This window comes from Haliotis rubra, unplaced genomic scaffold (genome assembly GCF_003918875.1).
Source record: "Haliotis rubra isolate DU_JTF1 unplaced genomic scaffold, ASM391887v1 Scf1080, whole genome shotgun sequence".
In the NCBI taxonomy this organism is placed as follows: domain Eukaryota; kingdom Metazoa; phylum Mollusca; class Gastropoda; order Lepetellida; family Haliotidae; genus Haliotis; species Haliotis rubra.
In genome coordinates this window covers 18,270-35,644 of record NW_025764982.1, presented here as the reverse complement: position 1 = coordinate 35,644, position 17,375 = coordinate 18,270, and the positions used below count along the sequence as shown (strand labels likewise).

At 40.9% G+C, this 17,375-nt stretch overlaps 2 protein-coding genes across 2 annotated transcripts; both read right to left on the bottom strand.

Annotated features, from left to right (window-relative positions):
* Positions 1-375: 375 nt before the first annotated feature.
* On the bottom strand, positions 376-8,400 carry LOC124281833 (MAM and LDL-receptor class A domain-containing protein 1-like). Its single transcript, XM_046717831.1, has 6 exons — positions 8,130-8,400; positions 7,037-7,572; positions 5,540-5,680; positions 3,233-3,389; positions 1,953-2,119; positions 376-389 (listed from the first exon to the last, which is right to left on the bottom strand). The coding sequence occupies exons 2-6, from the start codon at positions 7,380-7,382 to the stop codon at positions 376-378; spliced, it is 825 nt and encodes a 274-aa protein (XP_046573787.1). The 5' UTR covers positions 7,383-7,572; positions 8,130-8,400.
* Positions 8,401-10,970: 2,570 nt separating this feature from the next.
* LOC124281805 (protein crumbs homolog 2-like) lies at positions 10,971-17,143 on the bottom strand. The gene is made up of 6 exons (XM_046717802.1): positions 17,061-17,143; positions 15,595-15,666; positions 14,589-14,730; positions 13,255-13,432; positions 11,377-11,491; positions 10,971-11,074 (listed from the first exon to the last, which is right to left on the bottom strand). Exons 2-6 carry the CDS (start codon positions 15,664-15,666, stop codon positions 11,069-11,071), a joined length of 513 nt encoding a protein of 170 aa, XP_046573758.1. The 5' UTR covers positions 17,061-17,143; the 3' UTR covers positions 10,971-11,068.
* Positions 17,144-17,375: the final 232 nt, after the last annotated feature.

Here is a 17,375-nt window from a genome sequence, read left to right as displayed (position 1 = left end):
GAAGCTACTTTTTAGTGCGAAAGGGAAATATCTTCATTTTCCAGAGACTTTTACACGAGTGAGTGAGTGAGTGAGTTAAAATTCATAGTCACATCGGCAATATTTCCAGCCATATCGTGACTAAAACTAGTTCCAAATTCATAAAAAATACATATAATTTATAAAACCCTGTCAACGAAGGATAATAAAATTGCTAGGTTATCATATTTGTTTAATCGAGATCAAGGAGAATTAAAATAATACACTAACAATAAACTGCACGCGAAATACAATTGGCGAGAGATCGCCAGCAACGGATGGCAACCATACAAGAGACCGAGGGACTTTACAATACTTCTGTTTCCTGCACAGTTTTTCTAGCTGGATTTATACCCGTCAGCTGCTAGAGACTGCAGGTAAAGTTAACCATTTACACCAAAAGTACGATTTTTTCACGAGTTAACACTCAATTTGGAAGATGGGCATATTTTCGAATTGCTCTACACTGATGACATTCACCTGTCCAGAGCTCTTAGGGGGCAAGCTGGTATCTCTGCTACACGCCAGAGAAATGTGATGATTTGTCACATCTCGAACAACCAATCTATTCAACCAATCTATTCAACCAATCTATTCAACCAATCTTTACATTAAGATAAAGCAAGATGAAATGAGGAACTTTCGTTTGAGCCCCAGGGGCTTGTGAGTGTGACTGGACTCAAGACTGTACAATATTTTGCGAACCCTAAGTTATTATAACTGTAAAAACATGTAACATGCCTCTTTTACTCCCCGTCCAAATAGTACAGTTAGTACATTTCTTAGGGGTGCGTCCTTTATGCCCATCCACTTATAGCTGTGATTAGTTTCGCCATCCCTCATTTTTCATTATCAACTAAACTCACTCAATCACCCAATCCCAAACACAACACATCCCAGTCTAAGTGAACTTAGGCTCAGTATTATTCGTAAACTTAGGCTCAGTATTATTTGTTACACTGCAATACTGAGTCTAACAAACCCTAGTAGAAGAGCAAACCTTTTAGCGACCTCTGACCGTCAATCAAACGGGAGACGGCTAAACGGATTTAACCAATCCGACAAGGGCTACTATTAGGGTTCGGCGGGACTTACAAAATGGTTTTAGATTTATTCTTCCCCGGTCGCTGACACTGATCTCTCGACAAACGAAAATCCGTATAAAACACATATGTTTGACCTGCAGTATATGCACTTCGGGGTTTCTGATGACATCGTTATTTTTTAGGTTATATTTCCGCAAGATATTATCCTGGAATATTGACAGACGCGACCGTGAAAAATGGTGTCCTCCGTGTGTTTCAGTCGGACGCGATCGTGCGGAAATAGCATTCGGATACCAGTTTTCGAGGAAAACTTCAAACGGTATGTGCGAATGTTACTTTTCGCGATTTGGGAAGCTGTGTTCTGATTGGTCAGTCAAAGGTTAGCTGACGCGACCTTCTACTGGGGTTTATTAGACTCAGCATAGCAGTGTAACGAATAATACTGAGCCTAAGTTTGCTTAGTCTGGACTGAACACATTCCAGTTTTCCCAGCCATTTGCCTGGAATCCCTACCCTTTACTAACTCAGAGTTTACCAATATTTACTTGGTGGAAAAACACCCACATAAAACGTTTACCAGAAATGTGTACAAGGGAAGGAATGCACCATGATTTCAAGTTTCAGGAACACCTGTTGTCAGGTAATTTAGCTTACCAGGCATTTTTAGTTTTAATCAACAAAATACAAATTAAGCATAATCCTTGTTCCAAATTATATTGATTCACTTGACTGCGTATAGTATACCCAAGCACAATTTATACTTGATTTACGCACATGAAGGTACTGGGCTTATAGGCCAAATCACTGCAATTTCGATATAGTCGAAAATGTCGACTTTGAGATAATACGCTATAACTATACTGTGTTTTAAGGGCAAAGTGCCCATACGGAGGTCGACGTCGTCGATGGCCATGTCGCTGTAGAGGCCAGTGCCGACGGTGCCCTTGATTTCAATACGCACGCTGTTATGTTGCGGCAGGCTGGGAACAACAGGGGAACCAGCTTGCACCCTGGTTTCCACTTTGCGAGAAGATAGTGGTCTTCCTGCCACTGTACTGAAGAGAAAAATGATGGGCTTATTAATATTTTTAATTAATCTGATTAATTAATTCACTTTCTCTCATTCATTCGTTCGTTAGTCCGTTCACACATGAGCTCATTCGTTCATTAATTTTCCATTGTTTCCTTCCTTCATTTTTGCTTCCTTCATTTTTCTTTTTTATTCATTCGTTTATTCATTCATACCTTCATTCACACATCTATATGTTGAGATTGGGTGTTTCGATTCAGCGCGATGTTAAACCAGTTTTGAACTCTTGCCTTTGTCATGCTCAAAATCAATTTTAGGGAAACGAAAATCCAACGAGACCCTAATTAATATGTTTTGTGGGCATGTTTTGTGAATTCTTCATGTGTACTCTGGGAATACTATGCCATCAGGAAGAATGGATTATGTAACTTTCGTCTTTTGAAAAAATGTCTCTCTGACCTTATGATCTCAGTCGGATTAAACAAAACCGAAATATTAAAAATAAATAAGCAAAATAATATTTGGTTAACACACCCTTTGTAATACACAATTCCTAGTTTGTTTGTTTGCTTGCTTGCTATCTAACGCCGTGAATGTTCCAGTCCGGACTAGACAACCCAGTGGTCAACTGCATGAGCATCGATTCCCGCAAATGGGATACGGTGGCGTGTGTAGACCAAGTCAGCGAACCTGACCACCCGATCCCGTTAGTCGCCTCCTACGACAAGCATGGGTTACTGAAGATCAATTCTAACCCGGATCTTCACGGGTGGCAACAACTTAGGGCTATAATACAAAATTAGTAACATTGTTCCAGCACCATACTGAGCCAATCAAAGGGAATTTATTCCTTACGCTACACTCATCAATTTTCCATCTGTATGACGGCGGTCTGTAAATATTTGAACCAGACAAACCAGTGATGCACACTGTGAGCATCCATCTACGACAGGCATGGGTTGCGGAAGACCAATTCTAACCGCGTCACGATTCCTATGGAGGTGTATATGAATCAATATCCAATAGTGATGACACGCAGGTGTTCGAAAAAAGGTTTTCGCAAAGGTAATACCATCTATTGAAATGGCTAAATCAGGGACTGTTCTGGGTGTAGGAACAGAGAGCATTAACAGTGTACCTCTTCAAAAAAACCTGCAAAGAGCCCATCGAGTTCCCGTTCATGTTCGCGTAGAACCGGAAACACATATCGCTGTTGACGTCGAATTGTGGAGAGATGAGTGAAGCAGTGTCACCTTGGGATCGCGGACTGGATGCTTCAGTGTACATATATGCTCCTGAAAGAAGATTGGTGTTAGTTTAAGAATTGCCTTCATTTTGTATAATGGAAACATATAGATGTAAACAAGTAAACACCGATGACCATTACTTACCTTACGTACGTCCGCTTCCTACGCAGACAAAATACTGATGTGATTCTGAAAACGCTAAACGATATTGAAACCAGGGTCCCGATCCACAAAGCGTTCGTAGCCCTACGGTATTCGTAAGTCTATGACAAACGATAGAGTTACGACAGGTCGTAACGTTACGAACGCTTAATGGATCGGGACCCGGTTATTCATAAACCCTTCACCGACTTTTAAAAAAACCCCATTAATTACCAACATTCAACCACTGATGTGAGTGAGTGAGTTTAGTTTTTACGCCGCACTCAGCAATAATCCAGCTATATGGCGGCGGTCTGTAAATAATCGAGGTCTGGACCAGACAATACAGTGATCAACTGCATGAGCATCGATCTGCGCAGTTGGGGACCGATGACATGTGTCAACCAAACCAGCGAGCCTGACCACCCGATCCCGTTAGTCGCCTCTTACGACAAGCATGGCTTACTGAAGATCAATATTCTAACCTAGATCTTCACGGGTGGAAACAACTAAGGGCAATAATACAAAATTAGTAACATTGTTCAGCACCATACTGAGCCAATCAAGGAAGGTGATCCTTACGCTGCACTCAGCAATTTTCCATCTGTATGACGGCGGTCTGTACTGACTGACTGAGTTTGGTTTTACGCCGCTTTTAGCAATATTCCAACAACATCACGGCGGGGACACCAGAAATAGGCTTCACACATTGTACCCATGTGAGGATTCAGACCCGGGTCTTCGGCGTGACGAACCAACGCTTTAACCACTAGGCATACCCGCCCCCGGCGGTCTGTAATTAATTGAACCAGACAAACCAGTGATGTGCATTATGAGGATCGATCTACGCCATTTGGATACAAGAAGGCATTAACCATGCCTGACCACCTCTTCCCTATAGTCGCTTCTAAAGACAAGCATGGGTTGCTGAAGACCAATCCTATCCAGGACCTCCACGTGTCCAGGATGAGTGAGTGAGATGGAGTTAACATTTACGTCGCACTGGCAATATTGCAGCCATATAGTGACAAGAAAAGAATTGATTTAACTAAATACTTGTCAGAAATGACACACAATAAAACATTAGCGGTCCAGTAAAGACGATATCTGATGCTGGATGTGGTCTATTGTTGGCTGTTTATAGGAAATATGTAACATGTTTCGTAACATGGAAACATTCTGTGATTGGTTAGATTATCTAATGCAACGGAGTGATGAGCATTCCCTGTCCAATCTCGAGAGAGTTAAAGGCCTTACAGGAAACTACATTGCGTTACGTTAAGTCTTAACACTATCTGTAAGATAAATTCGCTGATGAATATGGTTTAACATACCCCTAAGTAGTTGTGTATCGGTTGCCTGAACAGCATATGATATATAGTCCGTTTGGCTCAAAACATACTCAATGAAACGCTGATCATCAAAGACATAATACCCACTCTGTGAGGTTTTGCAGAATTTTTGTCCTAAAAATAAAAAGTTGTTTAACAAACTATCATTAAAATATTGACACAGTTCACTATTTGTTACGAGGGAGGAGTGCAGAGAAAGGGACAGCCAGGTGTGCGAGAACGGATGGAGACGGCACAGCACAGGTTAATGAATAAATAACTTTTTCTGTAGACGTGCTTCGGGAACACCTTGCTGTCCCTTTCTCTGCACTCCTCCTCGTAACAAATAGTGAACTATGTCAATATTTTAATGATAGTTTGTTAAACAACTTTGTTGTTGGGGGGACAAAATTCTGCAAAACCTCACAGAGTGGGTATGCTGCTTTCATTATGATCAGCGTTTTATTGAGTATGTTATGTTTATTAGTTTTCGAGTTAGATTGCAATTCATCGGTCCGCTTTTTGAGCCAAACGGACTTTAGTCGTTCATTAAGGCCATATCATAATATATTTCCTTCTTGAAAGTTCACGAACACTGATTTCAATATTGCAAGGAATTGAGCAGGGACATATAATCCGATTTTAAGTTTCAAGTGCAACAGAGTTGTCCAAACTACAAAAATAACGGCTGCTTTACAAGTTGGGGCGAACTCTCTTCGTACAAACCTGATCCCGATGTGTGATCACCCGATGGTCCGGTGTCAGAAGAACTCGTCGTTCCTTGGTACCTGGTCCAGTCAAATTGATCCTGAGTTGACTGGACCCATCCACACATACCAGCATCAAAATTACACGTCACTCCGTTATCTGGGTGACAGAAACATGGTAATATGTATACGGATGGATCAGCCGAGACAGAAGCGAAGACCAAGAAAGGATAACAATATATAGATGAACAACGACTGGATGGATGAGCGACGTTTTGGTGTAGGTTCTAACAAGGTGAACAGAATAACAGAGCAGTGAGTGAGTTGGGTTTTACGTCGCCTTTAGCGATATCCCAGCAATATCAGAAATGGGCTTCACACATTGTACCCATGTGGGGAATCGAACTCGGGTCTTCGGCATGACGAGCGAACACTTTAATCGCTTGGCTACCCCACCGCCCAATAACAGAACAGGTGAGCAGAATAAAGATTGTGAGGCATATATACAAGTTTGGGAAGTTTTATTCCGTAATGTGTGAATTTGGAATGCAGTAGCGTGGGGATGCCAGTTAACTTCACATTGCTTTAAGATCAGATATTGTTACCCTTCCATACTGCTCTAACTTTTAATTGCCTCTCAAAGTTAGCAAAATGTACTGACCAAGTATCGCTGGATTTTTACAGACAGTAAATTTCCAACTGCATGACAACCACTTGTAAATAACGGAGACTTGACCAGCTAACCAAGTGATTGATATTGTGAACTTCGACCCACGATGTTAGCGAGTGATTTAAAATTAAAAAGTCACACCACGATGTAAGGCTACACACAAAAGCATTTCGTAACTACAAAACTGTCTTGGATGAAATTTGCATTGTGTATTTTCCTGTTTTCGGTGGGTTTACCTGTAGATCGAACTCAGCAATATTCCAGCTGTGGCAAGAAAAATTTGATTTGGAAAAAGAATGAGAAACATACTCAATACAGTACAAGTCTGAACCCAGTCGCCAAACACTGCAAACAAAGGGCCGAAAGCACAGTTTATGCAGTCTATTTCGTTTCACTTTTCACTGGGCCAATAGTTGCGGTGTTTGATAGTTGCTGACATATAGTCTATATCTTGTGGTATATCTATTATCTACCCATTTGGAAGTAGTGACAGCTACCTAAAGTTACCTCTGCAGAGTTGCGTCCCTTAGTGACACACGGATCCTAATGCTGGGTTAGAATCTTAGCTTTGCTCTCGTAAGCCTTAGAGGACCTGAATAGCGTGGGTTATTCGCCTACATCGAACTGATACGCCATGAAAAATACCACAGTTAAATGTTCCCCGTATGCATGATGTCATAGTTGTACTTTGTATCTATGATTACAGCCTGTTAACATTTTGAAAAGTGTGGTGATAGTTTGGCCCAATCTGATTTTGAAGTGTAAACTTTCTGCATTTTTATGTTCCAAGGGGTTTAACCCGATTGCTCACTCACTCTGTCGCTCTCCCATTATTACTCAACTTACCACTGAGACATACACCGTTGTTTGTTCCCGAGGTACAGACGCACCGAAAGCCTCTAGTTCCACGAGGCTGGCACTGGGCAAAGCCTTTACACGTCCCACTCAGGCATGCTGGGCAACCCATGCTGATGCCATGGAACTCGGCCACACCGTAATTGTCAGGAATGAGTACATCAGTGTTGAAAAAGACATCTTCCACGCAGCCATCAAAATCGAGTTTGGACAATGTACCCTGTTTCCATGGAGTCACAGGAACCTGACCAATGAAATTCTCTCTTAGTGAACTAGCGGAAGTGGGACCGGGAGAGGATAAGATGCAATCTTCAGTCGTGTTACATAGAGGGTCCATCAGGGTTAGGGGTGGTGTTACTGTTGTACACCAAACTGAGGCTGTGCCAGTGCGAGTCACTAAGCGGAAGTGATGTCAGAGCTTCTTGGGTGTCATTGTAGCCAGCAGAATCGCCTGATACCAGATACAGAGAGCCATTTGCGATCTCAACGCTGACGAATGCGTTTCCAACCCGATTGTAAAGCAAAATCTGAAAGGACAAACAAGTAAGGCATATTGATTGAAGGCAGTGTAGTTTGTTGATACAAACCGCTGTAATCGTATTGCATTGTTTCTGTGAAGATTCAAAGCGGGCAGTAGCAGTTGCCGCATTTGAAGGGTTTTGCAAGAGTAATTTGAGGAATTAGTTTTGAGTTGAGTTTTTTACATAGTACATTACTGCATTTCTATCTGTGATATTCTAGTTGTTTTATGGACCTCATTTGACAGGTTTGTGATGATTTAACTAGATTTAGTCACGATATGGCTGAAATAATGCCGTGCGACTTAAAATCGTAACTCAATCACTCCTTAAAGAGTCTGAAAACCTTCGGAATGTTCTATACAAGAATGATCTATGATTATGCAGAAGCTTCCAAATTACTCTTGCCCTGGTTGACACATGCCATCGTATCCCAATTGCGTAGATCGATGCTCATGCTGTTGATCACTGAATTGTCTCCAGTCAGTTAGTTACAGACCGCCGCCACATAGCTGGAATATTGCTGAGTGCGAAGTAATACTAAACTCACTCACTGTCTCACTTACCGTATTAGACTGTGCTGTCCTGAACCTCATTGTGAGGTTGAACCCGGAAGTATAGGTCTTCCTGATGAAGCTTGACGTCGACAACGTCATCATCGTAGTTGTGTCACAGACCTTGCCAATGTAGCCATGGGCACAGGAACACGTATAGCCATGGAGATTTTTAGCTTCATCCAGAAGAACAGGAACACACACGGCCTCGTTTTGACACGCATGAACATCTTCACAACCCCGCAACAGCACAGGACAATTCTTTCCTCCGTGAGTTATTAATCCCTCTTTAAAGGCAAGACATTCACAGTGGTAGTCGTCGCCATCTTGAACACATGTGCCCCATTTTGGCAAGGATGTTTCAAGCACCTGTTAAGTACGAAATATTCATACAGTTGAGCAGTGTACCTGAACATAATTGTTGCAATCAGTGACGACGAGACACGGCGAGACACGACGAGACACGACGAGTATGCAACGTTTAATATATGATACACGATATGAAGATCATCACACCAGACAGAGCTGATTTAAAGGAATCTTTGACATCTGATTCTATGACCCGGCTGTGTACCTCATGCTGCGAATTATCTTTACAAAGCTTTATTCGCAGTAGTTATTTATTTTCAACACCACATTGACAGGTGCACAAAAGAAAATTCACACATGATGCATTGGGATTATTTCCCTCATTTGTAAATATTTTGAAAAAAGAGTTTTTCATTGTGACGTTGTGACGAAGTAAAACTAAGTCTATCTTCCCATAACACCACAGATAACTTGCTCAGTTATTTGTTCAAGAGGATTGATCATCACCTGTTCATTCAGTCGTTAATGTTTATGGATAACTATTATGTTTGATATATTAGGATTGATTTCCAGTGAGCCATTCAAGGGGCGGTTGGGTAGCCTAGTGGTTAAAGCGTTCTCTCGTCATGCAGAAGACCAGGTTCGATTCCCCACATGGGTACAATGTGTTAAGTCCATTTCTGGTGTCCACCGCCGCGATATTGCTGGAATATTGTGAAAAGCGGCATAAAATCCAACTCACTCAGTCAGTCGTAACCTTTCATCCTTACTTTCCCATGATATCCATTGGAATATGTTTCAACGGATAACCGAGCCTGTTATCCTCTAGTTTGTGTTGACGTTGTATATTCTTTTCACACTTTGCTAAGGATCAAATAATTGATTCAACAGAAAACTATGATGCGGGGTCAAATTTGGTTTAAATATCTAAGCTTATTGTAAGCATGGGGGCTTGGTTTTAGTGTGTCATGTCACCTTGTGGTTCCCATACCTGCTATTGACAGGTGTTGTGTACTTTTCAATGACTCGTTCCATGATTTGCAAAATGGTTGATTGGTGCCATGAAAACATTTTTTATGGTTAATCACGTATCAAGCGCATACGGTTAGCTTATAGTGGCTGTTTTCCTAAAGATGTGTTTCCATATCATTATTTATCCAGTTTTAAATGGATACAATTTCAAATTATAAATCTCTAAGTAAGGTTGCGATTTTTTGGTGATCCTTTAGTTAGCAAAGTGTCAGTAGTATATATTTACCGGCGCATAGTTAATAGTTATTTCTGATTCAGTGTTTACAGCGTCCGTTAGAAAACTCCCATTGTACATTCGGAGTAGTTTCCCTATACCTCTGTCTTCATTGTGATAAATGCTTACTGGTTGGTGAGCTTGTGTTCACATAGTACTCCAGAGTAGCCACTACCCGTGCAGTCGCAAGTGTAGGAATTTATGCCGTCCACGCAGGTGCCGTGTTTACAAGGCTTCACCCAGCAGTCGTTGTAGTTCTGCTCACACCGATCACCTATAACATATCGGCGTGAGTTAGTAAGTTAGGACCCGTTAAAGGAGGATATATTGTCGAGGTGCCATACTTGGGATCAAACTTATGCCTTCGGAGTTATGAGCAAACACTATAACCACAATACTTATTTCCTTATTCAGCATGTAGGATGTTTCTCAAGTTTCAGGATTAGATAGACAGAAATTCATATTTGTTATATGTATATCAGTAATGTATTTGTGAAGTGATCTTTACATTTCCAATAGGAATTATTGCTCAGGGCATTGGCGAAAGGACTGTTTTGTTTAACGTCGAACTCAGCAATATTCCAGCTATATGACCGCAGTCTGTAAATAATGGAGTCTGTACCAGACAATCCAGAGATTGATATGAGCATGGATCTACCCAACTGAGTTAGGATGACATCTATCACCCAAGTCAGAGAGCCTGACCACGATCAGCACGGGTTGCTGAAGACCAAATCAAACCCGGATCTTCACAGGTATATTTAATGTCAAAGTATCACTTATACCCATGCGAACAGGTATGGTACTGGGAAACCAACATTCATAATGAGTTAAAGCTTGGATTCGAACTCATAACCAGGTTTCTGGGACTACGACTTGCCAATCCTCAGATATCTATTCCATACCTGCTAGCATACAATGTTGTAAGACTGAGTTACCTAGCATGGTCTTACAGTTCTTTTAGCACTATTCCAGCAATATCGTGGCGGATGAAACGACTTCACACATCACACCAATGTTGGGATCATGTAGCCAGAGGGGCGGTAGGGTAGCCTAGTGGTTAAAACGTTCACTCGTCACGCCGAAGGCCCGGGTTCGATTCCCCTTGGGTACAATGTGTGAAGCCAATTTCTGGCGTCTCCTGCAGTTATGTTGCTGGAATATTGCTAAAAGCAACGCAAACACAAACTCACTCACTCACTCATGTAGCAAGAAGGTAGTACGCACCTGCGATACCCTCAACACACAGACAGTGGAAACCTGGACTTAGTTGACCAGGATTTGACCCAGCAGGTGTGTCGACACACGTGCCTCCATGAAGACACGGGTTGGACACGCATGCGCTGAGCTCTACTTCGCAGTTATTTCCGGCGAACCCAGGAACACAGGTGCAGGTTCAGTTCTGCAATTCACGTGTTGAACAGATATAAATAAAGAAGCTCAACGACTCATGTCCTGGTATCAGAGACATTCTGAAAGATGGAAAACTGTAAAAAATAACTTGTGTAATATGTGACTTAGTATAAGGATGCAATTCTAACTCATAAATATGTTATTTTCGAAATACATGTTATAACGAAATGTTGGAGCCGTTTGATGTTAACATTGATAGATCGTTGATGCAACCTTTTGATAGGAAATTTATCAACCGTATTTTTCTCAAAAGTACGTCATAGAAAAAATCCAGCCATGATGAAAGAATACCTTAAACCCATCAACACACGTGGCGCCGTTGAGACAGGGTTGTGACTGACAGTCGTTGTAGGGCAGGTGACACGTGAAGCCATCGTAACCAGTACCGGTGCAGTCACAGACGTAACTGGAACGTCGATATTGACACAAGGGTATGATAATCAACCAAATGTAATTCAAAATGCAGTGTCAGATATCTAGACAGGGTTGACCCTCAGACATACACTGAGAACTGAGGGGAACGAAATTGTCTCAAAACGTTTTCTCGTATTTTGGATTTTCATTTGAAAATGTCTCAATTGTGCGATATTATATTCCATATTGAATTAGTCGGCACTCAAAAAGAATAAGTCTTCAGGGTTTTAGCTTTTGATATAATTAAAATCTTAAATTAATGGACTTAAAATTACGTTTTCTTATTTTCTCAAATTTACATTTTAAACAAGGTAGATATCTGTGGTTGCAAGTTCACGTCTTACTCCCGTTTACTCTGAACTGTTTGTAACACAACTTTACCAGTCACAGATTACATTTTCAAATTGTTTCAAAGATGAGTGATGTTGAGCTAGATATGATCAAATTTAACTTCTAAATTTAAATTTCTATTACGTATAAAAACTAAACAAACCAGATATATTTTATTTTGCGCCTCAGTTCCGATACAATCTAATACCACCTGCTCGCTACAAACTGTTTAACGTCGAATACAGTCCGACGGCAAACAATTTCACATCATCGTTATGTCAAGAGTGTTTAGTATACCCCTGTGCTAATGCTCAAGTAAGCGTGATGACGTACAGGCGTCGTCCATTTGCTTTAAATATCAATACTATCACCTTAGACAGTGACGGAGAAGAGTCTGACGTCCTGTTTCGATGTAAATACGTTTCCAGGACATGCCTGCAGTGCATAACCGTACACCTCAAGACTTGTCTGTTTAACATGGTCAACATAACCGAACGATTGCATGTTACACACTGACTTTGTTCGGAAGAAGTCTTCAGAGTAGTCTTTTGTTTGAAACGGTAGAAATTCAACTCAACGAGACAACATTAAGCGAATAGTGTGCACTGTTTCTTTTAGAAATATATCAGAAAAGGTTCTCAGCATGTTCAAACTTCATAATGGATGCTTATGTACAACATAGTATGTGCCATGCCTTCCCTTTGCTTACAGCAGTACCATGGACCCATCTTGTCTGGATCCATTGACACAAAATCACTTTGCTTATATGTTGTGGCAGATCTGTGTTACTGAGCCGAGTGATAACGGAAATATGAAGTAGAAATGCAATCAATTTTAATACCAGCCACTGCACTAAATATCACGAAATGATAGGATTTTGAAGTGGGCTGTAGCATGTCACCTTCTAAAAAATAGATACTTCATTTTAGAGTTCTTATAATACAAAAGGGAGGATTGACATCAGGTCGAAACCTCAGATAATATCGGCATGTAGGTTACATTTCACAAGGAAATGTGTTTCATCCTCAATTATAGAAACCGCCTCTGTGGTGTAGTGGTTAGAGAGCGAAAGGTCGCAGGTTCGATCCCCGACGGCGTCATACCAAAAGACGTTAAAATATGGTACTTGTTGGTCCCTGCCTGGCGCTCGGCATTAATGGGTACAACAAGGACTGGTCGGCTCGGAGTCAGTATAATGTGTCTGAGTGGGGTATTCATGCTTCACTGCGGCAGGGTATCTCAGTGGGCTAGCACTATAAACCAACTTAAGTCTGGGCTAGTACAAGCAGCCGCACATACACATACACACGCATGCACGTCGTCATATGAGCGAAATATTCTCAAGCACGACGTTAAACCCAATTTCACCTCACCTCACCTCAATTATAGAAAGGGTATATCGCATTTATTCTCACGTGTAAGTACCTTGTTTTAGTATCGAGACATTTGCCTCCATGCAGACAGGGATCCGAAGCACACATATCAGTAATATCGCAGTGAAGACCAGTGAACCCGGCCGTGCACTCACACACAAAACCATCCACCCTCTCATAGCAGGATCCGCCGTTCTTACAAGGGTCCGACTTGCAGTGATCAACGACACCTACAGGAAATAACAAGTCATTGCGTTATGGTCACTCAAGAGATGACTGATTTTGGCAACAGCGTCTCTCATTATCTCAAAATGAAGGATTATGCACAGACTAGAATAGCTATTTCGAATTCGAAAAAATAACTGAAAATACGTTTAAAATAGGATAATTGTCAACTTGCATGGCCTTCCGAAAAGATAAAACGTATCGACATGTCTCTTTGTTGCAGTGATTGCAATATTTTGGAATTATACGTCCTTTTAAAATTACATAAGAATCCTAGAATTATAACTATATAACACTCGGTAACCCCTAGCAACGTTCCCGACCAATGCAACCATGGTATATATGCAAAATACACTATCACCGGTGAAATTGCCTAATTAGATTATGCCCCACATTTTAAACAAAACATGGATCGTCTATCAGGGATCTTAGTAATATTGAGAGTACATATGTATATTAGCCAGTCAGCGGGCTGCTGTGTTGTGGGATAGGATATTTCGCAATGTATGTGATATATTTCTGCATTGCCACTTGGAATGCTACTGTGTTGAGTGTACGAAGATTATTGTAAATGTACTTTTAGGTATGTCTTCACTGGCACTCATGAAGGTTCCGGAGTTGAGAGTACCAAGATTATCATCTTATCTCACACATAAATGTCGTTTTCTGATTGGTTGAGCCAATCAATGTACCCTACTTACAAGTACCATTTTCTGTGTTATCCGCTGGAAATGCCAAACTATGGGAATTCATTTGGTACTTCGTGTTAGTAGTGCCTGGACTGTTGCCTAACTCCGGTACTCGGTAAGATAAATACGTTGTTAATTGGTTTTCGGGTTCAGGGAAACATAAGGAAACATAGGGAATATATCAACCCATGCCCCCCCCCCAGTGTAGAACTTATAGTGTACAATTACATATGTCTGCAGTATCAATAGGAAGGTTAATGTGGTGAGTGTATCACGGTTACTGTACAGTTAAGTTAGATATAACTGCATTGTCGTTAGGATATCCGCATTGCCACTAGAAGGTCACTGTGTTAATTGTATCAAGATTATTGTACACTTACATTTTAATTATATCTGCATTCCCTATATGAAGGCTAGTGTGTTGAGTTTATCAATATTATTGTACAATGTATGTTAGAAATATATACATTACCAACAGGAAGGCTAGTATGTGGTGTTGTCGATGGTTGATGAGCACACAGTCCAGCATTACATTCGTTAGTTCCGCAGCATTGAAAACAACCAGAGGCTGCACGCCGTCCGACGACAGGACCCGCCAAACTCGAACTGCATATCTAAATGAGTAAAGGTGGTGCCAGCTAGCATTACAAACATTCATCAGTACTATACTGTTTCGTGACCGCCTCCGTGGTGTAGTGGTTATAGCGTCCGCCCGGAGAGCGGAAGGTCGCGGGTTCGATCCCCGACCGCGTCATACCAAAAGACGTTAAAATATGGTACTTGTGGGTCCCTCCCTGCTCTCGGCATTAATGGGTACAACAAGGACTGGTCGGCTCGGAGTCAGTATAATGTGTCTGAGTGGGGTATCCATGCTTCACTGCGGCATTGTATCTCAGTGGGCTAGCACTATAAAACCAGCTTAAGTGTGGGCTAGGACAAACAGCTGCACATACACATACACACGCATGCACGTAGTTATATGAGCGAAATATTCTCAAGCATGACGTTAAACCAATTTCACCTCACCTATATACAACAGTCTCTTGTCTTGTAAATTAGACGTGTGTGTAACCTAGTAAAGTAGTGCCCGACAATTCCATCATCATCATCATCATCATCATCATCATCATCATCATCATAATCATCATTGTTGTCGTTACAGTGTGTGTGTCCAAAAATTATTGTTTAAGTAGAAAACGGAATGATTACACAGGAAACGTGATTTTCATGAAATGAAGAATAGCACCGTACATAAACATCATCAGCCTTTCATAAACCCAATATATTGTCAGTATCATAAATGAATCAATGGTGGTTCAATTGGCACGTCCCTGATGTCAGTTTTTTAATGAGTGACATACTATTACATAGATGTTTAAATTGCTGACGTAACTAATCATTTAGAATGAATCTAGATGGTTCAGGCTGTGTTTGTTATTTTACTTGAAGTGACACCCTGGCACGTTCAAAATACTCACGCTGCTGTTGTCGCATCCCAGCGTGTAGACGACGTCCCCGTTGAGACTCCTCATTTCCCTCGTGGAACACATCTGGTAAATAATACGTGGTGGTGGTGGTGTTAGATTGAAAAATCAAAATATACTGGATTTCAGCCGAGAATTGAGAATTGGAGATGTAGCAAAATGAAAGTGCTACCAAGTTAGACTGTGTTTGCGCGTTTTACATCAAGACGGCATGTTTCTTGAAAACATGCCTATTCTTAATGCCTATTATTAATGGCTACTGGGTAACATTACTCTGACATGTTTTCCATCCATTGTGCACTTAAGCGACTTGATTTAAACGACGTACGATTCATACACGTGCTGGCTCTATGCAGCAAACACCGTCATCCTCACCAGAAAACTTCATCTACCCCATTCACTCCAAACCCAACCCAATCCCACACACATACACACCGTGCTTGAAAGCGGTATAAGAATCTATACTGAAACGTCGCCATTGTGAAAATAAAGAAGTTGATCGCCCATAAAGTTTTGTCATCTCTATACCATCAACTTCTAGAATGCCAATCAAAAAATCACATACACACGCAGCAAAAGAAATACAAAATCAAAAAGACAACACCCCAAACACAAAACTCCCCTGAAAACTACTTGAGACACGCAGAACTGAAAATCACCAAGAAATTCCAACAGCTTCAGTTAAAGTATTAAGTTAATGTAACGCCAGACCTCTGTACATACCCTATACTCTGAGCCACCTTGACTGGCTTTTCTGTATAGAAATACGCGACTACAATAAGAAATTACTATCCTCGACGATCTGCCGAAACTAATTTCATTGTGCTAGACTAAAATCTCCTCTCTGAAATGAAGATATTTTACAGAAAAAACGATAATTCGTTATCAATTAAAAATCTAATATAAGGAGACAAGAGACTTTCTTCATTTCAGAACTTTATTTTAGACTTGCATGAACTGTCTGGGATATATTTGTTTCAGGGTTTGTATGACATATTACCATTAGACGTAAAAGGCAAAATAGCGTTGAGCATTATATAAATGAATCGCTGTCACACTTTTTTTAAACGGTGCTTCATAATTTCAGTAACACTTCTATTCGAAACCTGTGATATAAACAAATTAAAGCCCCAATGCAGACACCCCGTTTATAGTAGATTATTGCAGTTGTGGATGTCATGTCACTCAGACAGGACACGATGTTTAATACTTAAGCAACAAGACATACGCAACAGCACTCTTTGTGTTTTGCATGAGAACTAACGGTTTGTGCTAGTTTTCTTGATCAGGAAAGACACAGATGCCTACAAAGAATGGTTAATTCGAGACGTGTGACTGGTATTTTCATCTGAGGTGAAACGTGGTGGTGAGCCAGATCATTACGGAGACGAAGATCTGATTCAAAAGTATTTCCTATTCTAGCGTATCATGCTTCCCGTGTGTAAAATAGATGACTTTACTTGATTTTCTTTACATGAGCGTATGTTTGTGCAGGACGCAGGGTTGACGACATCCACGCAGCTCCGGCAATACAGGGATGAAGCGGCTGAAATGCAACGTCACGTCAGTTCACAAGTTTTGTATAAAGGAGACACAACTCTTTCCATGTTCGCAAGGAAAAATGGTAAAGTCTTTGAATGACATTTAGAGTGAGTGAGTGAGTTAATACGTAACGTCACATCGGCAATATCTCAGCCATATCGTGACGAAAACAATTTATGTAATACAAAAATGAGAATGACATTTAGAAGTGATACACATACAAAGGCAAACAT

Excerpts from the sequence above, each read along its gene's own strand:
- LOC124281833 (XM_046717831.1), bottom strand. The coding sequence starts at position 7,382 with ATGGACCCTCTATGTAACACGACTGAAGATTGCATCTTATCCTCTCCC. Across the intron at positions 5,681-7,036 it reads CAACGGTGTATGTCTCAGTG|ATAACGGAGTGACGTGTAAT; the intron begins GTAAGTTGAGTA and ends TCTGTCACCCAG. Across the intron at positions 2,120-3,232 it reads TTGCAGGTTTTTTTGAAGAG|TACAGTGGCAGGAAGACCAC; the intron begins GTACACTGTTAA and ends TTTTCTCTTCAG.
- LOC124281805 (XM_046717802.1), bottom strand. The coding sequence starts at position 15,666 with ATGTGTTCCACGAGGGAAATGAGGAGTCTCAACGGGGACGTCGTCTAC. Across the intron at positions 14,731-15,594 it reads TGGGATGCGACAACAGCAGC|ATATGCAGTTCGAGTTTGGC; the intron begins GTGAGTATTTTG and ends TTACTCATTTAG. Across the intron at positions 11,492-13,254 it reads TGTCTCGATACTAAAACAAG|TTACGTCTGTGACTGCACCG; the intron begins GTACTTACACGT and ends TCGACGTTCCAG.